General features: G+C 51.2%; 2 protein-coding genes and 1 non-coding gene across 10 annotated transcripts in view; 1 reads left to right on the top strand and 2 right to left on the bottom strand.

Moving 5' to 3' along the window:
• Dlg4 (discs large MAGUK scaffold protein 4) overlaps nt 1–16930 on the bottom strand; it is a 28384-nt gene extending 11454 nt beyond the window's left edge. The window contains exons 1-8 of one of the 7 annotated variants that reach the window (XM_006246687.5): nt 16458–16930; nt 8000–8065; nt 4843–4896; nt 4639–4689; nt 4304–4428; nt 4037–4206; nt 3796–3932; nt 3531–3675 (exon numbers count right to left, since the gene is read on the bottom strand). In XM_006246687.5, the coding sequence (XP_006246749.1) occupies nt 3531–3675; nt 3796–3932; nt 4037–4206; nt 4304–4428; nt 4639–4689; nt 4843–4896; nt 8000–8065; nt 16458–16487 (778 nt within the window). In that variant the 5' untranslated portion in view covers nt 16488–16930. Of the gene's footprint in view, nt 1–3530; nt 3676–3795; nt 3933–4036; nt 4207–4303; nt 4429–4638; nt 4699–4842; nt 4897–5420; nt 5469–7900; nt 8066–11068; nt 11088–16457 lie in introns of those variants that run through there. The other 6 variants (NM_019621.2, XM_039085767.2, XR_005489771.2 and 3 more) reach the window with 6 other exon arrangements.
• Nucleotides 16931–19540: 2610 nt separating this feature from the next.
• On the top strand, nt 19541–24769 carry Acadvl (acyl-CoA dehydrogenase, very long chain). Of its 2 annotated transcripts, NM_012891.2 has the most exon segments (20): nt 19622–19702; nt 19770–19845; nt 20106–20171; nt 20261–20333; nt 20414–20478; nt 20561–20695; nt 21389–21533; nt 21668–21797; nt 21881–22006; nt 22346–22544; nt 22719–22823; nt 23231–23317; nt 23401–23463; nt 23544–23645; nt 23720–23817; nt 23895–23967; nt 24045–24117; nt 24196–24268; nt 24365–24440; nt 24514–24769. In NM_012891.2, coding segments are annotated over 20 exon segments (1968 nt in total). In that variant the 5' UTR covers nt 19622–19640; the 3' UTR covers nt 24655–24769.
• On the bottom strand, nt 22882–22964 carry Mir324 (microRNA 324). Its single transcript, NR_031771.1, has one exon. It is a non-coding gene; the product is annotated as a microRNA 324 (primary transcript).
• Nucleotides 24770–24791: the final 22 nt, after the last annotated feature.

Raw genomic sequence — 24791 nt, 5'->3', positions numbered from 1 at the left:
ACACATTTTTCCAATTGAACTTTAAGATGCAACATAAATTCTGAAATTCTAATTAGTATTCCATAAGATGTATAATGTGAGGAAGGTTGAGATCTTTTACATATTAAGGTTTTTGCATATCGGCTCAGTGAATAAAGATCTCTGCCAACCAAGCCTGACAATTTGAGTTTGATCCCCAGCGCCCACATGATGGGAGGAGAAAGCTGACTCCCACAAAGGGTCCTCCAATCTCTACACACTCACTATGACATGTGAGCCTGTGATCACACACACATGCGAACACATACACACACATGCGAACACATGCATTAAATAAATGTAAAAAAAGTAGCCTTAAAATTTTTTTCACCTAAAACACTGTTTTTATACCCTTCAGTAAAATGTCATCACTTCTGCTCGGTGGTGGTAGTGCACACCTTTGATCCCAGCACTTGGGAGGCAAAAGCAAGAGCATCTCAGTGAGTTCCAGGACAGCCAGGGCTACACAGAGAGACCCTGACTTGGGTGGGAGGGTGTCATCATTTTCAATGGACATGATGGTGCCCACCTGCAGATCCAGCACACAGGAGGCAGAGGCAGGTGGATCTCTGTGAGTTCCAGGCCAGCCTGGTCTCTATAATGACTGGTCTGTAAAACAAGTTCCAGGCCAGCCAGAGCTGCATCATGAGACTCTGTCTCAAAAAAATTCTTCACCACTTTTCTCATCAACTTATTATATTTCCTGTCAAATTTATATCTCTGTCAAATGACAATCATGATCCCCATTCTAACAATAATAATCAAAACATCATGACAAATTTACCCCAGTAAAATTATCCTGGTTGAGAATCACACTGCTTGAGAGTCAAATAAAACAAAAAGAGTAAGTAAATGTTGCATTTGAAACCAGGGAAACCAGGGATGGAAAGAAGGCTCAGCAGTTAAGAGCACTTACTGCTCTCTCAGAAGACCCTGGTTCATCTGCCAGCACCCACATGGTGCATCACAACCACCTCTAACTCCCGTCCCAGGGGACCTGAGCCCTCAACACACTTCTGACTTCCATGGGCACAGATCACACAAGTGGTACACGGATGGACAGATGTGCCACAAAACAAGGACACACATTTAAAACAAGATAAAGAAGTCCGAAAAAAAAATGTCTTACAAAAGAAGGAGGAAGGTAAGAAGTTTGGCTGGACATGGCAACACAGCCTGAAATCTCGGCACAATTGTGTCTCAAAAAACAGTGCACACTTTTGATCCCAGTACTGGGAGGAGGTAGGGGCCGAGGCAATGAATCTCTGTGAGTTCAAGGCCCAGCCTGGTCTACATAGTTCCAGGACAGCCAGAGCCGCCTTGTGAGACCTTGTCTTGAGAAAAAACAAAACAAAACAAAATAGAACAAAACAAGACAAATCATGGGATGGGACATCTGAATAGGTTAAGGTGCCTGCTACCAAGTTTGATGACCTTGGTTTGAATCCCAGAACCCTCACCGTAGAATGAGAGCACCAGCTGTCTTTGACCTGCATACACACCAGGACATGTCCGTACTGACACAAATACACACAAACAAATAAATAAGCCCTTTTCTCTTTCTAATTAAAAAAAGAAAGCAGAATTGGCTAATGGGGCCAGGCGTGATGATACATATCTTTAATTCCAGCACTTGGGAAGCTGAGTTCCAAGCCAACCTGGTCTACATAGTAAGTTGGGGAGAGCCAGGGCTACACAGAGAAACTTGTGTTGAAACAACAACAAAAAGATACCTATAAATAAATATTCCAGAACTAACCGTGGTGACACACACCTGTAATCCCAGCACTCAGGAGGCTGAAACAAGTGAATTGGCACACATTCAAAGCCAGCCTGGCCTACATAGGGAATAGCTGGGGCTGCACAGGAAAGCCCTGTCCAAAAAAAGGGGGGGCGGTGAGACTGGGAAGAAATGGAGCCATCTGAGGAATTCTTTCTTTCTCACTTTCCTTAATAAATCTACATTCACTGCACTAAGAGGAGGAAGGGGAAGGGAGGACGAGGGGACTATACAGGGCGGTAAGGCCTGTGGGTGTAACTCAGAGGCAAGCACTTGTTCAGCATGCATGGTGCCCCGGGATCCACCTGTCACCACTGTAAGAAAGAAGTAAGTTTTTGTTTGTCTGTCTGTCTGTTTTCGAAACAGGGTTTCTCTGTACGTTCCTGGCTGTCCTAGACCTGCCCAGCCTCAAACTCACAGGGATCTGCGGGCCTCTGCCTCCCAAGTGCTAGAACTCAAGGTGTGTACCACCACCGCCTGGCTAAGTACTTTTTTTTCCCCCCCGATTATTGGAAATTCCAGGAATAATCTTCGGCTGGTAGGACACAGCAGCACCAACATGAGGACAGTGCTGCAAGGCTAGAGAGGTAACCGCTAGAAGAGGCCTCCTTGCCTAACTCCTGGAGACACTCTGCTAGGATTTAGCTATGGGAAAGGTCTGTTGCTGGTCACAAAACCCCTGCTCCTGGGCTTACTGAAGGGTTTCGTTTGAAAACAGATGTTGAGTAGCAATTGCCTTTCACATCTACACTTGATCTTCTTTCTTCTGACAGGTTCTTCTCTCACTGTGTAGCCCAGGCTAGCCTGGACCTTCCGATCCTCCTGCCTCTGCCTCTGCCTCTGGCTGTAATTATATGTACGGGCTACCACAACCACCTTTCTCACTTCTTAATATGCTGAATCATGTTAAGAGGCTTTCAAACATTAAGCCACCTTCGGTTTTTCTCAAACAAACCTTATTCTGTGACAGTGTTTTCCTCTTACTGTGCTGCCATGTGTGGGGACCTACTGGGGTGTTCCAAACTGAAGCCTCTCTACTCCAGAGGACCACTGGCCTCCATGTTCCTTCTTTCACAATGTCTTTGTAACCATGTAAACTGCTCTTACGAATGTGAAATCTTTGTCCTTTCCTCTTTCTTTCCCCATTTTTTCATAGTCTCAGGAAGCCTAGGTTGGCCTCAAACTTGCTATGTAGCTCAAGATAGCCCTGAACTCCCGCTCTTCCTGCCTCTACCCTCCAAGTGCTGGAAAAGCAGGTATGTCCCATCACATCTGGTTCTCTTCCTACAATTGTCGGGGTTGGGGGGAAAAGGTATAGAGACAAGGTTTCCCAAGGTAGCCCCGGCTGTCCTGGAATTTGTTCTATAGATCAGTCTAGCCTCAAAATCAAGAGATCTGCCTGTCCCTGCCTCCCAAGAGCTGGAGTTAAAGGCGTGCACTACTATGCCCAGCTCTATCACTACACTTTTAAAGAACGTGAGAATTATCTGTTACTTGAGAATTTGGTCAGAACCATAAAACCAAGTGGGCCTGTGTCTATGAACTGGAGAACATCAATGATCCTTTCTAGTGCTCTGCCATGTTCAATTTTCCACCTTCTCCCCAACCACCACAAGGGTCAGAGGCTGTGGTCGGCCCATGGAAACAGGTCACAGGGGCTGTCACAGAATGGCATGTCTTAGGAATTACGAGGGTGGGTCAGGAGGAGCTCTGAGGTTTGGAGGGCTCTCACAGGTTGTGATGTCTGGGGGAGCATAGCTGTCACTCAGGTAGGCATTGCTGGGCTTGGCCACCTTTAGGTACACAACGTCATATGTGTTCTTCAGGGCTGCCACGGCATCCTCGTGCATGACGTCCTCCAGCCCCACACTGTTGACCTGGGGTCAAGGGAAGCAAAGCTCAGACAGAGCCAGAAATGGACTAAGGCCATGCAGTGAGGATCCCAGGCCTGCAAGGGAGACCTGGGTCTGAGCTACAGACATGACTGAGGTCCTCACCGCCAGGATCTTGTCTCCAATCTGCAACCTGCCATCCTTGTGGGCAGCACCTCCTTCGATGATCTTTGTTACATAGATGCTGTTATCTCCAGGGATGTGCTGGTTCCCAACGCCCCCCGCAATGCTGAAGCCAAGTCCTGGATGGTAGGAAGAGGGTAAGTGGCTGTCCCGGGCCCGGGGAGCGAGCCCTGAAGGCAGGGAGAAGCAGAAGAGTGGGAGCTAAATGCGTTACTAGAGCTACCTTTAGGCCCTTTGATGAGTTTGATCTCCATGACCTTTTCGGCTGGGGGTTTCCGGCGCATGACATAGAGGCGAACGATGGAACCTGCCTCTTTGAGGGCCTCCACCGCAGCTGAATGGGTCACCTCCCGAACATCCACTTCATTTACAAACAGGATGCTGTCATTGACCCTGGAAACAACAATCTGAGCCTGAGCCAGGAGCTTCCTACTGCCCAGCCCTCCCTTTCCAGGGTACGAGCTTTCTCAACCCTGCCTTCTCTCCCCACCTGAGGCGGCCATCCTGGGCTGCAGCCCCACCAGGAATGATCTTGGTGATAAAAATGGACGGGTCGTCACCGATGTGCGGGTTGTCAGTGCCACCTGCGATGCTGAAGCCCAGACCTGAGTTACCCTGGGAAAAGAGAGGGTAAGAGGGTCAGTTCCCCTTACTGCCCAATTCCCTCAAGGGGAAAGGGAACGGGACAGGATTGAAAAGGTGCAGCTAGAACACACAGAGACATAGTTAAGAGTCTGGACACCTAGGAAACACAGACACACAAAAAGAAACACCAGACTGGGCCAAGGGACCTGGCAGGAGGGGGTGGGGGAGGCTGGTGCTCACCCTTTCCAATGTGATCTCCTCATACTCCATCTCCCCCTCTGTTCCATTCACCTGCAACTCCAGCACGGGGCAGAAACACAAGAACAGTAAGACAAACATTCTGGTCGGAGAACATACCCCTCCCTCCCCATATAGGGGTTCACTCCCTCCTTGTCTCTTAGACCCTTCTGCTATGGCCCCAGTCCCACAATCTAAACAACTCACATATCCTGGGGCTTCTAGGGTGTCCGTGTTGACAATCACAGGGGGAGAATTGGCCTGTGAGAGGAGACAGAAGACAAAAAGCTGCCTTAGCCTCATCTCCAGAGGGAGTCCATAACCAAAGGTGGGTCCTACCAATATGGATCCCTTTTAGCTACGTAGTCAAACCCACTCTACCACCTGCAGAGCTACTCAAGGACCCAAACTCAGGCTACATTACACAAACGTGCACACTCGAGAGAGCGCGAGCACGCGCGAGAGCACACACACACACACAACTTTGCCCACCCAGGCCCCTCTATGTTTAAGGAGGTGTATGAGAAGAGGGAAGAGAGAGAGACAGCCAGACGGAGAGGGGAACAGCAGATGGTAAAGAGTGGGAAAGGGGGGAGGGCAAGCTGGGGGGGGTGCTTCTCACCGGATATAACACTACAGGGTGTTACATGCATTACGTGCTACGCATTACACCCCAGGATTCAGGTCTACTAGTCCTGCTCTCCCCTTTGCGGCCCTTTTCCTGTCTCTATACCTTCACAATCATCCAGATATCTTGATAACCCTTCCCCAAATTTGTCCCTCACCTTGGCATACATTTGCTCTAAATCTTGCGCCATGAGAATCCGGGGTTTCCCCAGCTTCTGGTCCCTCCCTCTCTCTCACCCACCCGCCATCCAATCCACCCCTTCCTCCAGGGACCAGGTTGCCTAGCAACAGTATCTAAGACCAGCCAAGACCTGGGGAGACCCACCTCCAGGAGGCCTGGTAGTCAGGACAACGGGTGGGGGCGTGGCCTAAGGTACGACAGTCTCCCTAGAGCAAAGGACTCGATGAGTCCCATCTCTCAGGCTCTAGACCCGCCTACCGCTAGCCAGCCGGAGAGGCCTGGAGGATTCTATTCGTGGGCGTGGGCGCAGTGCATCCTGAATAACCTGCCTTTAGAGCCCCTCACCCTATGCAGTGCAAAGAACGTCAGGAAGGAGGAATTGCAAAAAGCATCCAGAACCTAGCCTGTTCTTCTACTGCTCCCCTCCTCCCTGCCCCCACTTCATTAAAGAAAGGGTTAAAGCGAGGCGTGCCCTGGTCCCTGACGTCAGTGGCCTCAACGCACCCGGGTCTCTAGCTAAACTGCAGGGCGGGGCCAGCTTTAGAATTGTCCTAGGGGCTTCCCCAATTGCCAGGGCAACCGAAGCCACGTCTCTATGGCAATGAGGTGAGACTGCCAAGAGACTCCTTCCGGGGGTCCCCAATCTATTTCCTCCTTAGACAATACTTGAAACCGACCAAGCATGAGGATAGCCGTCCCCTCCAAGTTCTCCCTCTCCTATAAAGGCCCCTCTTTTCTCCTACTGCTATTTCTCAAGCCCAGAAACTCCCAGCCATTTCAGGCCCCATAATAGATTCCATACCCATGAATCAACTGTCTGTCATTTTCTCCTCCAAGCAAACGCTGTTGTCTAGCCAATAGTCACTGGCTGCTGAAGTCATCCACAATTTCATCCTCCGTGGTACACTGCCTCAGACCCTCCTTATACTGACTACAGCCCTCTCCACACCCAACCAATCCCTCCCTAACTATTCTTTGTCTCTACTCTCATCCCACACCCTCCCTAGATCCTTGTCCCCAGCCTTCAGTTTTCCAAAATCTCCCAACCCCCCAACCCCATCGCCATTCTCCACCCCCTTTCCTGTCTCCATACCAGCCTTCAGCTCCATCCCCTACCATCTCCTATCCTCACCTACCACCTCAAGAACCATCTACCCCTCAAGAACCATCTTGCAAAAGACATCTGGAATCTTCTTTAACTTCCTGAGGCCAGGGGGTTGCACACAAATATTCCCTATGGCTCCCATTCCCTGCGCTTCATTTTCCTTGGTCTCAAGCAGCTCAGCGAGCAGACCCAATGCCACAGTCTTGCCCTCCGAGCTGCGAGACCTTTGCCCTTCCCACCTTCCTCCAACTCCTCCCTCAGCCATTGTCCTGCTGCACACCTTGGCTCACAAGCCCCATCCCCATTTTCTTAGTGAAATGTCAGCAACTGGGGTCCCCCTTCCTAGAGCATCCCACGCTTCTGGCCCCCCAGTATCTTTCTCAGTCTCACAGCTTGTGTCCCTGAAAGAAGAGACTGAGAGAGAGTGGGCTGGGAAATAAAAGTCCTCTCCAGACTAGAGGGGGAAAAACGCATACTATAAGCACAGAGGAGGGGAAGGGGAACAAACAGGTGGGCATATATGATAATGATGATGGGAAGATGGGAGGTGTGGATGGAGGTGAGACCCGGAGGAAGCAGAGAGACAGAGGCAATCAGGGGAAACTGGGAAAGAAATAGGGAGCTGGAGGACAGAGAGGACCGACTGCTCAAACCAGGAGAGGATTGATCAGGCCACAGAGGCCTGAGCTGAGGATCAGCGAGAGGGGGAAGGAGATGCATGCGTGGGAGGAAGAGAGAGACAGCATCAAGAACCAGCCAGCCAGCCAGCAAGGGGGGCGGGGGTGCACAGGAGGGGAGCAAAGACTGGGGCACAGGAAGAAGCAGAAAGGACCAAGACTTGAAGTCTCGGTCCAGCCAGATGGAATGCGCTGGAGACTCTGGAACAGGCAGAGCCAGACCCAGAGGCGGCGGTTGGGGGAGGAGGTGGGGAAAGGGACAGGAGCAAATGAGGGCACCAGGAGCTTGGAACAGAGCTCTGGACACAGAAATCTGAAGCAGGGACTTGGGGTGTGGAGGGATGAAGAGCGCCCTGGCATTGGGGGCACTTCTTTGGGGACCCATCCATCCTTTCAACACACCAAACATACGCAAAGGCATACATCCTGGCTTTAAGTTCCGAGCCCACTCCCACTTGCCTGGCCTATTTATCTTCTGTGAGACCAAAGTGTTTCCAGCGTCTATCCCCAGCCCCAATCCAGAAGCCTCACCCCTGCCCCAGGAGCCCAAGACCCAGATGCCAGGCCAACCCAATCTTTTCCCCCAAAGCTCTTGCCCTACCGGCCCTTGGGGAATTGCTGCAGCTCCGAGGCTCCGAGGGCCGCACTGGGGAGGGGGCCGCCAGGGTCTCCTACCTTGATGGGGGAGAGGTGGGCGTGGCCCACGACCCCGTGGACGGCCTCGAGGTGGGACAAGTTCCTCTCCGCCACGTGCACCAGCTCGGGGGCGTTTACCTGGTTGGGGAGGTGGGCCGGGCTGTGTTCCAGAGGGGGCGTGTCTTCATCTTGGTAGCGGTATTTCTGGGGATGGGGACCGAGGCAGCGTCACTGGGCCAGTCCAGAGCCTCTAGCTCCAGGCGCCCGCCCGGACCGCCTCCTTTTCCCAGAGCAGTGCAGTGCGGAAGGCCCTGGGGCCTGACCAACTCCTCCCCCTCCCTCTCCTCCAGCCCATTGGCTCCCCTCTCTCCACCCTCCCGACAGCCCCCTCTCCAGCCAAGGCCTCAGCACCTCTCATCTCTACCCAAGTCCAGGCTCCATCCTCCAACTTCCGACTCATATCTTATGGCTCTGGCAGTCTACCTCACGCCCCCATCGTTGTCTTCATTACCAAGCAAGCCTTGATCTTCCACGCCATCCTTTTAAGAGTTCTAGCAGCTGACCCTTGTAACCTCATGTATCCCCAAGTTCTTTGTCCCATCATCATCCCCCACTCCCACACCTACCCTTAGCGCCCCAGTTTCCCCACTGCAGCCTCTCCCCCATAAGCAACTGGCTCTCCAGCACCTTGCATGCCTCAAACAGGAACCGAAGTCAGGTACTTCCGCTAGAAACTACTTGCCAGCAACGGCCCTTAAGCAGGCCAGGGCTAAACCTGTCCCACTCTTCCTTCATTGGCCTCACTCACTGCCAGTTACTCAGCAAAGGGGCCCCAGAAGCTAGCCAGCTAATCCGGATATAACCAGACAGGGACAGAATGGGGGAGGAAGCAGGGAACAGAGGCAGGAAGGCTCAGGTGGGAAGCTGGGTGCAGAAATGAGTGCCAGGCCCCCTGATGAAGACAAAACAATGCTCAAACTGAATTTCTGGTCTCGCCCTGACTTTTGGAAGTAAAGGGCTCAACATGACTACCAATTAACCAGGCGCCAGGACAAGAACCTCCTACACCAGCTTAATAGCAACATCAGTAAATAAGATTAGCTGGGGGTCAGAGAGAGTCAGCAGCGGAGGAAGGTAAGTCAGTTTGGCTCCTTCCACACCTGCCTCTACTATGCCCTTCTAGGCCCTTCCCCTCCAGAGTTGACCCCCGCAGAAGGGGAACTGTGAAAATTCCAGACTCAAGAGAAGAAGGGAGAGAGTGCCAGATGCAGGTCTCCCTGGGGGCTCGGGGTGAGGGTGGGGGGGAGAAAACCAAGTAAAGCCACTAGTACACATGGGCAGAATCTCTGCCTGCCCCAGGGTCTCTGAGAAAGTGAGAGTCCCAGCATTTGGAGGGTGACATAGCAAGACTAAGAAGGAAGGACGCGTATCAAGGACCATCAATGTCTGATGCTGAGTATGACTCTGAAAACTCTGAGGATGAAGAATCACATTGACTGTTAAGAGGATAGTGAAAGAATTAGGGGAGGCAAGTGGCCCTGTCAACAAAAGACCCTCAGACCTAGAGGTGACCAGGGTTAAGCAGCACCCTGAGCTGACAGTGCAGGCCTTTAATCCCAGTGCTTGGGAGGCAGGGGCAAGCAGATCTCTGAGAATTCGAGGCCAGCCTGGTCTTATAGAAAGTTCCAGACCAGGTAGGGTTACATAGTAAGATGCTGTCTCAGTAAATAAATAAAATAAAATAAGCAAACAAAAACACTCTACGCGCTTAAAAAGCCTTAAAGAAGGAAAGTGGGGCTCACTACGTGTGGATCACAGATTTAGAGAATGCTAAACTCTAAGTGTCAGTAGCAAGGGAAATGGAGAATACAGAGAAGAAAATCTGCCGTGGTAGTATATGCATAAATTCTGTGCACTCAGGGGTTGGGGATTTAGCTCAGTGGTAGAGCGCTTGCCTAGCAAGCGCAAGGCCCTGGGTTCGGTCCCCAGCTCCGAAAAAAAAGAAAAGAAAAAAATTCCTGTGCACTCTGGAAGCAGAGGGCTGAGAAGCTCAAGGTGGCCCACAGCTACATAGTAAGTGCAGTACCAGCCGGAACCCTATTTTAACCGCCCCCCCAAAGAAAGAGAGGAAGGAAAGTAAGTAGAGTGTACAGGCAGGATAGCCCTTCTCCAGGGTTGAGCTGTCTTGGATTAGCAGTTCTGAATGAGCAGGTCAACAGCCTGACTGCCCGTAGCACAAGCTGAGGGAAAAGTAAGGCCCCAGACAATAAATGCCAATAGGAGCGGCCCTGAATTCCCTGCATGATAAGTTAAGCAGGAGCAAAACTTGCATCTCCCAAGTTTTGGAGACTGGGGAGAACCTGAGTTCAATGTCCCTTCATGGTCACCCCACTTAACAGGAGACTTCCAATCTGAGGAACGGCCAGGTGCACCAAAGGAAATGGAGACATGGAGACAAGCATTTATTCTCGACAAGAACCGAAGGGGATCTTTTATCATGGTGAGTCCCCATATCTCCCTGTTCCACCCTTATGGTGAGGAGGGACTTAAGTCTGATACTAAAGAAAAGGCTTTGGAGACTGGGAGATGGAGACGACGTGTGGGAACTGAGGACCACAGAATGAAGAACCAGAGTTCTCAAAATGTAGCTGGAAGAGTTAAAGCCTTTCTATGGTCAGTCCTCGGGAATTTTGCATTGAGAAAGGACTCTGAAGGGTAGGAGAATAACTCTGACATTGCAAACATGGGGCTGGGGAGGTTGACCCCTCGCAGTCCTGGATTACAAAGCAGCTGAAACCAAACAGGAAGGAGGACACATCTATAACCCACTGGAATGCAGGGCCTTGACTGGCACTCTATGCTCCTGGGGCAAGTCTGCACCCCCAATATATTAGGACTTGAAACAAGGACAAGACCTGTGGGTGGGACATAGATGATGGGCCTGTTCCATCCCCCTACCTTCAAAGCCCCAGCTACACAGAATGACCTGGAACCGGGGCTTGCACCCCAAAAATGGAGGGGTGTGGGTTAAAGTGAATAACAAGAGGTACAACCCACTGCGCCTGTTTTCAAGAAGTTGCAACCCAAAGACCCCACGCCAAGCAGAGGGAAGAGCAACAGCACTTGAAGCTCGCATCCTGAGATTGGGGGGTGGGGGGGAGGTCTGGGATGAGGGAAGCGGGCCGGATCCCGTACCGCGGCACGTACCACGCAGAGACACATGGAGGCGAATCTGTTCCGAGTCGACATGGAGAAGGGGAGGGGGACTAAGGGGAGGGTATGGGTGGGATAGCAAGGGTGCTGGGTTGGGGAGGGGGAGGGGCCGAGGGGGCGGGGGCTGCGGCGGCAGCGGCGACAGGAGGCTGCGGCCAGGGAAAAGGGGGGGCGGCGCCTGCGCAGTACGGGAGAGCGTCATGATGGGAGAGAAGGGTGAGGGGAGACCCTCTTGGCTACCAACTTCTTTCGATCCCGGCTATTTCCCTACTGTCTTCAACTTCTCACAGTGTACTCCTGTTTCGACCCCTCTACAGATACTGACACTTGTAAAATTAGCAACTTATCTCTGGTTCTCAGGGACCCCTATTTCACCTAATTCTCCACCACCCCCAAAACACTGGGCTTCTATTACAAAACTCCACTGGATATCTCATCAGTACTGTACTCCTAGACTAGAGGGGAGGCAGCAATATTTCTCAATATCACTTCTGAGAATCACTAGGGATCTCACAAGCCCCCACCCAAAGCCTTTGGACTATAAACATCCCATAAGATTCCAAAGAATCTCTGGCAGAGTTCCTGAAGCCCATCCAGCCCCATCCCATAACTAGACAATGCTTCTTCAAGAGTTTAAAAGACCACAGACCTTCGATGTGTCCTCAAATTCATATGCCCTTTAAATCATTCCTTTAGAAGTTTTATCTGTTCCCTAGTCCGCCACTAATGACCTTAACATTAATGTACTAGCCTCAGCTAACACAAACATCCAAATAAAGCCTCTTCAAATTTGTTTGGAGTTTCCTCATCGAAATCACTAAACTGAATGATATGTTGGACTTTATAAAATACCTCATCAATACCCAAAACCTCATCAGAATCCAATTTTGAGTATTATTTATCTGCCTTAAAGCAAACCTTCCAAATTCCATTGCAGTTTCTTCAAGTTATTCCTAAACTCTGGCCCTTTATATAAAAAATTATCTTATCTTTTACTTAAAATTTTATTACCTCTATTGTGGTGCTATAGTATGATGGGGAGGTCGGAGACCAATTTTAGGGGGTTGGTTCTCTCCTTCTATCATGTGAGTTACAAGGATCCAAGTAAGGTTGTCAGGCTTGACAGTAAATGCCTTTTTCACATCTTGACAGTTCCAGTCTTTCTGTCTCTTTCTCCAATCTGTCTGTCTCTCTCTGTCTCTCTGTCTGTCTCTCTGTCTCTCTCTGTCTCTCTCTGTCTCTCTCTGTCTCTCTCTGTCTCTCTCTGTCTCTCTCTCTCTCTCTCTCTCTCTCTCTCTCTCTCTTTCTCTGTGGGAGGCTGGAGTTTCAATATAACATAGACTGGCCCCAAACTCTTTATGTAGCTGAGGGTGACTTTGAGAATCCTGATCCTCCTGCCTCCACTTCCCAAGTTCTGGGATTACAGGCATGAATTTACTATTATTTTTTCTTTACCCCTCAAATTAGTAAATTACTTATTTTCTGGCTGCCTCCTCTACCCCATTTTCAACATCTTTTCTGTGATTCTGAGCTACATTTTTGTTGGAAGATTGCTCCCAATATATCTTCTCTACACTCAAAGGGGTAAAATAAAGCTTCATGCTAGGCATGGTGGTGCATGTCTCTAACTTTAGTACTAGGGAGGCAGTGGCAGGCTGGTCTCTATGAGTTCCAGGCAAGCCTGGCCTACAGAAGTGAGACACTGTGTCAAAATAATAATGTCACCAATGATATCTGGACTGCAATGTACAGTGACCCACAAATCTTTCAGAATACCTTAAATTGCCCCATATCACTTTAGTCTTCTGCCCTTTCTTTTTTTTTTAATTCTTTTTTTTTTTTCAGAGCTGGGGACCAAACCCAGGGCCTTGCGCTTGCTAGGCAAGCGCTCTACCACTGAGCTAAATCCCCAACCCGTCTTCTGCCCTTTCTTAAACCTCTCTCCCAGAGACCCACCCAGAGATCCTCCCAGCGAATGTTCACCCCTCTCATAAAGGTTCTTCCAAAATCAGCTATCTACAAAATATAAACTTCCCACTCAGGGCAAAAAGCATTAACGGCCTCTTCAGAATCTCAGCCCTGCACTTATTGGCCTCCCTGATTTTATTGGCCTCTGTTAGGTAAGCCCCCAAGATAAACCCCTCTCAGTGTCCTAGTTTCCTACCTAAATAAAATGTATGGATCCTCAGAAAGAACCAATGCAGAACGGGCTTTTACTCAAATTTTCTTTTTAGTCTAGAAAATACAGAGACCCTGCTTCTCCACCAGTAGGCACTATGGACTATCAAGACCCCTCTTTCATCCCCCATTTCCTTTTTCCCTCCATTTTCCGTTTCCCCGTTGCCTGGCAACGCAGCAATCAAGGACTTTGCCGTCGCCTAGCAACTGCCTCCCTGGAACATAGAGCTGAGGTAGGAGGATAACTCTGATGAAATCTGAACAGGCCTCCATCTTAGAAAAATTGAGACGTCATATCTCCAACCCACGGATTCTCCTTTCCAAAGACCCCCGCATCCCGCAGTTAATGGGACTATGGCCACACGAACCCGGTCTCCTTTCCAGATAGAAACCACACCCCGCCCCTCCCGGGTCAGCCCCGCCCTCATTTTGGTCTGGCAACCTAGTCCCTCCCCTTTCTGAGGGTTGTTGCCCGCCTCCTCTGATAGAGTAAGCCGACTCCGCCCACTTGCTCCATGAAACCACGCCTCCCTCCGCTTCCCGCCCATTCGCTCCCCCGGCCTCGCCCACACTACCCTTCCGCCACGCCCCTGCCGACCAATGAATGAAGCTATTGGACACATTGCCCCGCCCACAGCATCTTAGCTTTGCCCAATAAGGACCACCCAGAGGGCTTAACCACTTCGCCTCCAGGGCCCTGGCCAAATGCCCCCTATTTCTTCCCTACTTTCCCCCCAGCCTCCATTTGTTCTGCTCCGCCCTCCACCACCCTCGCCCTGCCCTCAAGTACGCCACGCAACTTCAGTCGTCGCTGGTTACCATGACAACTGCGGCAGCAGCGCGGGGAGAAGGGGGAGGGACGGGGGCGGAGTGGGAGAAAGCTGCTCAGAGATAGAGATACTGGCAGAGATCTAGGTACCGAATAAGACTCAGTGATAGCTGTAAAGCAGAGTTTCCACGGAGTACAGAGCTGAACATATATTAAGTATTCAAAAATGTTCCTTAAATTACTGCAGCAATTTATAAATATAGGCAACGAAAAATGGGAAGGCTGTCAAACAGACCAGGAGAGCTCAGTGACTACAAAGGCTGAGCACTCCCAATCCCACTCCCCAGCATTTTCGGAGGGCAGAAGCCATGTGCCCCCTGCTGGTTTCTCCTGGGCCACCCTCAACTGGCCTGGATAGAGAGGAACCACAACTCCCAACAGTCCTGTGGACCACGACGCTCTACTATTGAAGGATCTTGTACCTCAAGGCCTTATGGGAGTTGGAGTCCCTCCATCTAAGGCTGACAAGTTTTCTGACCAATGAATGTTGCAAACATGGGTCTCCAAACCTCAGTAAGACCTGAATACATGATCCTCTAGGCAAGCCTCCTACCTTCAGGGTTGCTCAATCATGTGTTCCATCGAACACATTGAAAACTGGAGCAGAGAAATGAATAGACACATCCACTCAGAATAGCTACCAGTGCTACTAAGCCCCTCACCCTTATTGGATTTCATGTGTTCATGTTAGAAGGAGAACTCACACATTCCAATGAGTTCCTATATACATCAGTACAAAGGTGATGACAGCTAGGTTGCCAAGGCCAGGGATTAGGCCTAAGGACAGAAGGCACAAAGAACACAGGCAGACACTGACTGAAAGAGGGCTAGAAGAACCGAGGCACAAAAATCTACTGAAAACTACGGGGGATAAGAGAAGCAGCAGCCTGGAAGAAAGCCCAAAATCCACAGACCAGGAGAAAAACAACCAGCCCTGTAGATGGGGTAAAGGATGCAGACCTGAAATCTTCAGTCCCCAATCTCTAATCATGTTCACACGTGCACAATGCATGTGTATACACATGTGTGAGTTTGTGGCAAGGAACATGTGTGTCCTCAGCTTCCTTCCATAAGAAGCTGCAGTTCCCACTAAATATAACCCCCTCCCCAGCCTGTGACTCACCCGGACCCCGCCTCCCCCGGCCCCCACTTCCTGTCCCACCCCCCAACCCCCAGCTGCCTGCCGCCCGCCCAAGCCTCCCTCCTCACACCAGGCATCTAGCCTGCCAGTCCCAGAGTCTGGGAGCAAGCGACCGACCTAAGCTTCTTGGGCTTTCATCCCAGATCTCCCACTCTTTCCAGGCTCTGACCACAGGGACACCCTTGTACCCTGTATGGATCCCAGTTCCGCCAGCCCTGCCCTCTTTCTATACCGTTTTACCCCAGTGGCCTCTTCACCTCACAAGCCTTCAGAGACCCTTAGATCCAGGTGTCCTCTCAAGCGTCAGGGTAACAGCCCCCCTCCCCATCTGCTATTCTGTTCTCTTGACCAAGGCTAGATAAAATGTGGGAGATGGGAATAGTGGGCACCTGCCTGGGCTACCCCCAAATTTTGTACCACCCACATGGTCCCCCTCCTCAACTACCTTCTTTTTATCCTCCTACCCCACACCTCTCATCCTTCTTACGAGATGACAACCTCAGCTTTGCAACCTTCTAGCTCCCATGGGAGTACCCTGAATCCTAATCCCACCTGGTCCATTCTCTCAGGTAAGGCTGCATCAGGCCTCAGCCCTCTGGAAACTCCCAGGTCACTCACTCTATTCCACATAATTAAACCCTAAATGTACAATTCCCTCAAATCAGGAGCATCTCAAACATGTCTAGCACAAGATGTTTTATTACCTGAAGGCCCACCCTTACCTGCTAGTTGACACAGCCAGACAAGCCAGACACAACCAGTAACCTTTACCCTTATGCCAAGAGACACCCCCCCAAAATTGGTCAATTGGTCAGCATCTTGAAATGAGCTTTTTTGCCCAGGAAGGAAGACAACCCTCCCCCTAACACACTCACATAGCCCACCTTCCCACATATATGAGCAGAACTCCCATGTGAGGCAGGCGGGCTTCTCCTTAAATAAATTGCCCTCAAAACACTGCTGATGAACACCAGAGCCCACCAAGACACCCCAAACACCAAATCAAATTCTCCATTTCTTTATAGGTACAAAATGATCACTCCAGGAGGCACCTGTGGACCAAATCCATCGTTTTCTCAGATGTGAACCCCAAAACTAAATTGTGACCCCTCTAATACATCTTACTTTAGATGCGCTCACTTCAGTGCCTGCAACCCTAGATAAGGCCTACCTAAGCCTTCTCCACAAATTCATTACCTACTCCCCCTCCCCACTGCTCCCCCCATCATGCTTACCTTGGTTGTCACTATACAGAGACAGTCCATGTTGGGGGGCCTGGCCGCGGCGGCGAGTAGGGGGCTCTGACTTCATTGGAGTTTTGTTCCTCCCCTCGGTGGGTTCTCACCCCTCCCCCCTCCGCACCCCACTTTTGCAGGGGGGGCCAGGATGGGGGGAGGGGTGAGAGGGGAAGGAGAAGGTTGGAGAAGAGAAGGGTAGGGGAGCGTGGAAGGGAGGGGGGACCCTAAAGGGGGCTCCCCAGTGGAGGGGAGGGGGCTTGAGGAGCACACCCCGATTCTCAGGAGGGGCAGGGGCACAGGGGGCTGGCAGCCCCGGAGTTCTGGGGCTGGGGCATGAGCTGGGGTGGGGGAGGGGATCTGGATTTCGGGAAGCCCCGGGGTATGCGGGGGTCTTGCCAAACGGCCAGGGGCTAGGGGCCGTGGCGGGGGAGTGGGGTGGGGGGGGTTGGAGATGGCAGCGGCCGATGTAGCCGCGGAGCCGAGGAGGGAAGGGGAGAGAGGAGGAGAGAGGAAGCAGGGGGAGGGAGGGAGGGAGCTAGGAGCCAGAATGGGGGGGTGCCTTGGCAGTGTTAACTCCTTCACTGCTGGCAGGAACCCGGATAATGGGAAAGGAGATAGAAGCACAAGCAGAGAGGCCCTACGGCAAACATGGAGACCTGGCTAACCTCGATGATGACATTAAAGACGAGGACGGATTTCATTCCTTAGAGGGAAAAGGCCCACATCTGAGATGAGAGCATCCCTGGCTGGTTGAGTGCTGGAGGGAGGCCACACCACGGGGTACGGGGCTGAGGGAGGGGCTAACATTAGAGAACCTTGGGGACCTAGTTCTCCCCTAGGAGTCACAGGAAGAAGTCTGAAAAGTAATTAATTATGACCTGGACTTTCTGGTGCTGAAATTGGGGCAAGCCAAGAAAGGGGAGAACGGAGAAAGGGTACAGGGCTGGCTGCCCACAGAAAGAGCACTGTCAGTGCCCCCGACTCCTCAGTCAGTACTAGGGATTTTGTTGCCAAGGCCCCTAAGTCTCAGTTTAAAATTAGCAAGAACGTCCTCATCCCTCCAGTCCTGCCAGCTTGAGCAGTCAGGAAGCCAGGCACCCACCATCATCACCTTACCTGACTCTCTAAGATGCAAGCCTCATAATAGTCCAGGATGTCTGTCACAGGAACAGAATTAAGTCACCTCCCAAACCTCAGGCCCCTCTGGCCACCCCTGCTACCCATGGCTCTGTGTGTTGAGAGACAAGTTCCTCTAGCTAGGATGGATGCTGCTGGGACACAGTGGGATGACCACAAAAGCAAGAGCCTGGACTAGGGGCTCTGCAGGATTCCAACCAGCCTAGAACCTATAACAGGTGACCCCATACCGCAGGCCAGCCCTTTCCATTGTGGCCCCTCAGAACACTAGCATTACTCACCCAGCAAGGCCTGGAAGAGGTCACTGTGCAGCACTGTGAGGAGGGGAGGTGCCCACCGCAATAGTGGCGGGGCCAGGAGCCAGAGGGCTGACCTGGGAGCTGGTAAAAAGCAAGTGACAAAGGATGGAGACCAAGCCACTCACATACTTAATCATCTAAGGTTTTCCCAGCCTTTGTCCTCTCTTTCTGGACCCTATGGAAAGATTCAGCAAGAGAAGGAGCCCCTGGGCCCCCATCACGGACCTAGATCTCTCCCCTTCAAAGACCCGTTTTTCACCTCTTGGTCTCTGGGACATCTCTCTTCTCTCCATTTAATCTCCCTAATCCGCCAGGATTGAAGCTGAGCTGTCTTCACCCTAAGCAGTTGTAGTGTAGACAAGCAGGTCATGGCTCCGTTCTTCCCCAGGTCATCAGGTGACACCTTGCTCACATAGTGTGCCTCCCCAAAAATCTGGCATAATTTAGCAACTTTTCTGAGAGTGGGGGGAGATGATTCTATCTAAGGTAGTCCCAACAATTCAGAATTCAGCTTTTCCTTCCCAGACCTGACCATATTGAGAAGGGGACAGGGGGGACAGGGTGGGGAGTGGGTGTGACATGGCTCACTGGGTAAATGAACTTGTTGTCAAGCCTGACATCAGGGACCCACATAAAGGTGGAGAGAACTATTGAAAGTTGCCTTCTCATAAGGGCTTATTTGAGTGCACACACACACATGAACAAACTTTTAGACCAGGCTCAAAAGATGGCTCAGCAATTCAGAGCGTTTGTTGCTCTCAGACAGAGGACCTGTGTTCAGTTTCCAGTGCCCACATACATGGCAATGCACAACTAACTGTAACTCCAGTTGATATCTATATCTATATCATATATTATAAGCACTCATACATAAAAAATTTAAAGTAACACTTTAAAACATTTTTTTAAATGCATATTGTTCTTCCAGAGGATCTGAGTTCTGTTCTCAGCAGCCACATCGGGAGACCCACAACTGAACTCCAGCTCCATGGCTTCCTATCTCTATAGACACTGCACCCATGTGTGCATGCTTATATATAGACCCACATAAAGTTCTTTTTTTTTTAAAAAAAGTATACATTTCTCAAGACTCATGTATTTTGAGTTTTTACTTTAGCAGGATCTATATGGCCTCAAATTAATGGTGATCATGATTTAGTATCTCCCAAAGTCCATGAGAGACTAGAGACTCCTACTACTCCTACTACGTGCTTTTAGAAGTGTTTTGAGATGACAAAATCTCCTAGGTCCCAAAATTTGCATAGAGCATACCCCAGCTTAAGTCTGCCATCTCACGCCCCTCTTTATTTGAAGGCGAGATTTTCCGAATAATCCAGGTCTCTGCATCTGACATTTACCCTACCTCGCTTTTTTTAACTTTAGCTAGAAAGTCCTCCCTCAAGTCTACCTCCATCCCTCTGGCTGTAGTCGCTCAAACTCTTCTTCCTTGCTCTCATCTAATTTCTTCCCTTTCTTAGTGGATAAGACTTTCGTTTAGTCCAGCGGCTCTAAAAAGTTTGGGGAAGAAAACGGATCGCTTGAAGATGGATCACCCTAGGTCAAGTAGAATACAGGGACCTGGTACACGCCGGAACTTCAGCTCCCACCATGCATCGAGACCAGAGACCACGCCCCTACCACGCAGTGCATTGTGGAGCATGAGTCAGGGCCCAGATACACAACCTTTGGGCAGGCGAGACGGGAGAAGAGGTCAGTGGTCAAGGCTTCAGCGGCGGCTTTGGAGATGCAGTCGGCCCGGATGACCCCGAGTGTGGGGCGACAACTGCTGCGGCTGGGGGCCCGAAGGTCCGTATATAGCAGGGGGAGAGTGGGTCCGGGAACCGGGGCAGAACTGAACCCCGACTCCTTACAGCTCGCGGTCTGCTGCGCTTCAGGGACAACCCCGGCCTACCTCTGCCCAGCGACTTTATGCCAGTGAGGCCACTCAGGTAAGTGACAGCGGGTGAAGAGGGTCGTAGAGATGGGAGTTACCAGCTCCCACTTGCCTGCGACCGACAGGCGTCTCTCTCCTGGTCCCAGCCACCTGGGGACAGCTCTGTCACCGAAAGTAGGGGAAAGGGCAAGCCAGGGTGCCCTAGTGAGAAAGTAAGGGAAAAGACACTGAACGCACACTTCCTAGAGCTAGCGCTTCCCCGTGCCCGCCTTTTAAGACCCATCTCCAGCCTAACTCATCTGCCCCTTCCTCCAGGCAGTTCTGGAAAAGCCAGAGACCCTCTCCTCTGATGCTTCCACCAGAGAAAAACCTGCCAGGGCGGTAAGTGACTGGAAATTGGATTGACACTTATAAACCAGGAGTAGACTCACACCAAGCAGTGACCTCTAAGTCTTTCCTTTCTCACCCAGGAATCTAAGTCTTTTGCTGTGGGAATGTTCAAAGGCCAGCTTACCACCGACCAGGTGTTCCCATACCCATCTGGTAAGTAAAGGCTTAGTCAGTGGCAGTGTGGGCAGAGTAGCTCTCCCTGCCTGACTAGTCTGTTCTTTCCCACCCTGCAGTGCTCAATGAAGAACAGACACAATTTCTCAAAGAGCTGGTGGGACCAGTGGCCCGGTTCTTTGAAGTAAGGAATGAGCACAGCGGGGTAGGCAGATGTTAAGGAGCTCAATGCAGCCTCTGAATGTGAGATCCTATTCCTTGCCCAGGAAGTGAATGACCCTGCCAAGAATGACTCCTTGGAGAAGGTGGAGGAGGACACTTTGCAGGGACTCAAAGAACTGGGGGCATTTGGTCTGCAAGTACCCAGCGAGCTGGGTGGTTTGGGCCTCTCTAATACCCAGGTGAGAGGCTCCCCCTTATTAACTAATCCCACATTGCTCCAGCTTTGACAGACTCACCACTAGGGCCAAGCAAGTTGCCAGAGGTACTGTGTGCCTGCCCCAGTTCTCAGCTGTTTACACATCTTCCCCTGAAGCATGATCTGTGTGCAGCCGACTAGGACCATGGACCTAACCCTAGTTTCCAAGTCTTGAGGGACTGTGAAACAACACAGTAGGCAAACTTCCCATTACAGTAGGCAACCTTCCCATTAAGACCAAGGGCAGCTGGGCATGGTGGTGCACACCTTTAATCCCAGAACAGAGGCAGAGGCAGGCGGATCCAAGTTTAAGGCCGCCTGGTCTACAGAGGAGTTTCCGGACAGTCAGGGCTCCACACAGTGAAAGCCAGTCTAGGGAAAAAATCAAAAACCATTAAGTTTCAGGCTAGCTGGAACTCCAAAATGAGACTGTCTCAACAAGAAGGGAAAAAGAAAGTCATCTAAGACCTCTGATGTCCCTGCTCCTTAGGAGAAAGGGCCCCATGCATGCTAAGGAAGCAGCCTACCTTTGAGCTACGTCACCAGTCTCCCTGTGCCCTTTGTGACCCCACTTCACTAGACAGCCCAGGCCAGCCTCCGCTGTTGTTGCCCATTCTTTGTTGAGGGCAAGTTCAACGCAGCCAGCTACAATCACTGATGCCTCCTTTCTCTCCAGTACGCTCGCTTGGCAGAGATTGTGGGCATGCATGACCTTGGTGTTAGCGTTACCCTGGGAGCCCATCAGAGCATCGGTTTCAAAGGCATCTTGCTCTATGGCACAAAGGCCCAGAAGGAAAAATACCTCCCCAGAGTGGCATCCGGTAAGGTAGCCTTAAGAAACCTAGGGGTAAGAAGTGTGACACTGCTCATGGTGTTACAAGGAACCACCTGGGGGCATGACAGGGGGGCGACTTTAATGGTCACGATCCCCAGTGAAGCAGTTCTCTCCCCACAGGGCAGGCTTTGGCGGCTTTCTGCCTGACTGAGCCCTCGAGCGGGTCCGATGTGGCCTCTATCCGAAGCTCAGCTGTACCTAGCCCCTGTGGAAAGTATTATACTCTCAACGGAAGCAAGATCTGGATCAGGCAATCTTCCTCTTCTTCCCTTCAGCCTCATGTCCTGACCCTGCTGCCCTGAGCCCTGTACTAATCACCTCATTCTTCCACAGTAATGGGGGTCTGGCAGACATTTTCACTGTCTTTGCCAAAACGCCAATTAAAGATGCAGCCACGGGGGCCGTGAAAGAGAAGATCACAGCTTTCGTAGTGGAACGGAGCTTTGGAGGGGTTACCCAGTGAGTATGTATAGGCAAATACAACAGAATCAGGGAGCTTTGGAGGGGTTACCAAGTGAGTGTGTGGGGGCAATACAGCAGAATCAAGGTGACAGCACTGGGCTCTCAAACAGTCATTACAGGCCACACTGGGGCTATCTCTGTAAGAGCCCTTTGTTTCCCTGGGGGAACACCAGGTAACAGGTCATAGCTAGATATCTGTAGCCCTCTGGGCACCTGGGCAGTGCCTGTGTTCTTTTTATAGTCTGGGAAGTTCTCCCCTGATCATGAGAACTGAAAAGGCCATTTTCCCCCACAGCAACCTGTTCACACCTCAACTTTCCTGCCCTGCCTTTTCAGTGGGCTCCCCGAAAAGAAGATGGGCATCAAGGCATCTAACACATCAGAGGTGTACTTTGATGGAGTCAAGGTGCCAGCAGAGAATGTGCTAGGAGAAGTGGGAGATGGCTTCAAGGTTGCTGTCAACATCCTCAACAACGGAAGATTTGGGATGGCTGCAACCCTAGCAGGCACCATGAAAGCCATCATTGCCAAGGCGGTGAGTCCCAGCTCAGCCTCTAGCCAGCCTGGAGGAACCGCCCTTTGCCCGTCTCTGATACCCTTCCTTGGAGCCTGGACACATGCATGCACTCACATGTCAGCATAGTTAGGTCTCCAGCCCGTCCAAATGGAGACTGCAGAACCACAGTGGGTGACGTGTGCCTTCTTTCAGGTTGATCATGCTACTAACCGTACCCAGTTTGGGGACAAAATTCACAACTTTGGGGTGATCCAGGAAAAGCTGGCTCGGATGGCTATTCTGCAGTATGTGACTGAGGTAAGGGCCTCCTGTGCTCCTTCTCTGGAGACCTAAGGCTTTCTTCACAGTTGGGTCAGACTACAACCCCCAGCAGCACCTGGGGCAGTGGGTCTCCAGCTTTACACCAATGCCCTAGGGGATGCGAGGAGGCATAGTCAGTTCGGCTTCTGGAGAGTTGTGCTGCTCTGCCTAGTGCTTCCCAGATGTACCAAACACTAATTTTAATACACCCCTTTAAAAAGCTTGAAGCCTCGAAGCCCCTGATTTACCAAATCAGAGGACCTCAAATATTGGACCAGGGAGTTAAAGTGAATTCAAGGTTGGGGGAGTAGATCAGAGCTGGTCTTGAAGGCTTGAGTAGTAACCATTCTATCTGATGCAGCTTTTCCTGTTTTCTTTCCCATGTTCCAACCATGCCCCCTCAGTCCATGGCTTACATGCTGAGTGCCAACATGGACCAGGGATTCAAAGACTTCCAGATAGAAGCTGCCATCAGCAAAATCTTTGGCTCGGTGAGGACCCAGGCATTATGGAGGGCAGAGTCCAGTTTAGGACCTCAGCTCCAAAAAATAAACTTCTCTGCTTCTGTCCTCAGGAGGCGGCCTGGAAAGTGACAGATGAGTGCATCCAGATAATGGGGGGCATGGGCTTCATGAAGGTAGAGTATTCCTCAGCAAGGGCATCTGCTCAGCGCAGACAGGCACATCTCTGAGGTCTGTGTGTCTTCCCGTGTGCCAGGAACCAGGGGTAGAGCGTGTGCTCCGAGATATTCGAATCTTCCGGATCTTTGAAGGGACAAATGACATTCTTCGACTGTTTGTGGCTCTACAAGGCTGCATGGTAAGAGGAAGGGACTCAGGGAAAGAACTGTGAAGGACACTGAGTACTCACTGCCGGACCCTCCTCCCCCACAGGACAAAGGAAAGGAACTCACGGGACTTGGTAATGCCCTAAAGAATCCTCTTGGAAATGTTGGCCTCCTCATAGGAGAAGCAAGCAAACAGCTGAGGCGGTAAGCGCAGGGGCCAGGGCCGGGGGAGACAAGACGGTATGCAGCAAGTGATCAGTCCCTCTTCTATCTCCTCTCAGGCGGACAGGGATTGGCAGTGGTCTGAGTCTCTCGGGAATTGTCCACCCAGAGTTGAGTCGCAGTGGTGAACTGGTAAGTGAGTCTTAGAGCCTGAGGCTGTGCCGGTGCGCTGCCGTCCTCTCCTGAGCTTTGTGACTCTGTCTCTTCAGGCAGTGCAGGCTCTGGAACAATTTGCCACTGTAGTGGAGGCGAAGCTGATGAAGCACAAGAAAGGGATTGTCAGTGAGTGAGCTCTGCAACCCCCTTACCTCCCTCAGTCCCTCCCTCAGACTGATACCCCCACCCTCATCTACCTGACAGATGAACAGTTCCTGCTGCAGCGACTGGCAGATGGAGCCATTGACCTCTACGCCATGGTGGTGGTTCTCTCCAGGTAAGAAGACAGAGTGGGAAGCTCGGCGGGTTTGAGCCAGAGTAGCTGGGCCAGCACCATGACTCAGTATTATTTTAACCTCCTGTTTTCTTACAGAGCCTCAAGATCCCTGAGTGAGGGCTACCCGACAGCACAGCATGAGAAAATGCTCTGTGATAGTTGGTGCATTGAGGTGAGCCTTGGAGCCACCCAGTACAGGTGGGCACTCAGGACATAGGCCTGACCCTCTTCTTCCCTCTCCCCAGGCTGCAACACGGATTCGAGAAAACATGGCCAGCCTTCAGTCCAACCCTCAGCAGCAGGAGCTCTTTCGTAACTTCAGAAGTATCTCCAAGGCCATGGTGGAGAATGGTGGCCTGGTCACCAGTAACCCCCTTAGAGTCTGAAGACTCCTAATCAGGCCCTAGCACAGTCGTGTGCCTTCTTCTATGCCAAACACAGGCCCCCTTCATGGGGGCACTGGAGTACTTACTGCCTTAAGAACAATAAATTTTCTACCAAGTCCCTCCTCTCCACTGCCTGC

This window comes from Rattus norvegicus, chromosome 10, assembly GCF_036323735.1.
Source record: "Rattus norvegicus strain BN/NHsdMcwi chromosome 10, GRCr8, whole genome shotgun sequence".
In the NCBI taxonomy this organism is placed as follows: domain Eukaryota; kingdom Metazoa; phylum Chordata; class Mammalia; order Rodentia; family Muridae; genus Rattus; species Rattus norvegicus.
The sequence above is the reverse complement of the archived record's forward strand: the minus strand, read 5'-3'. Positions and strand labels throughout refer to the sequence as shown.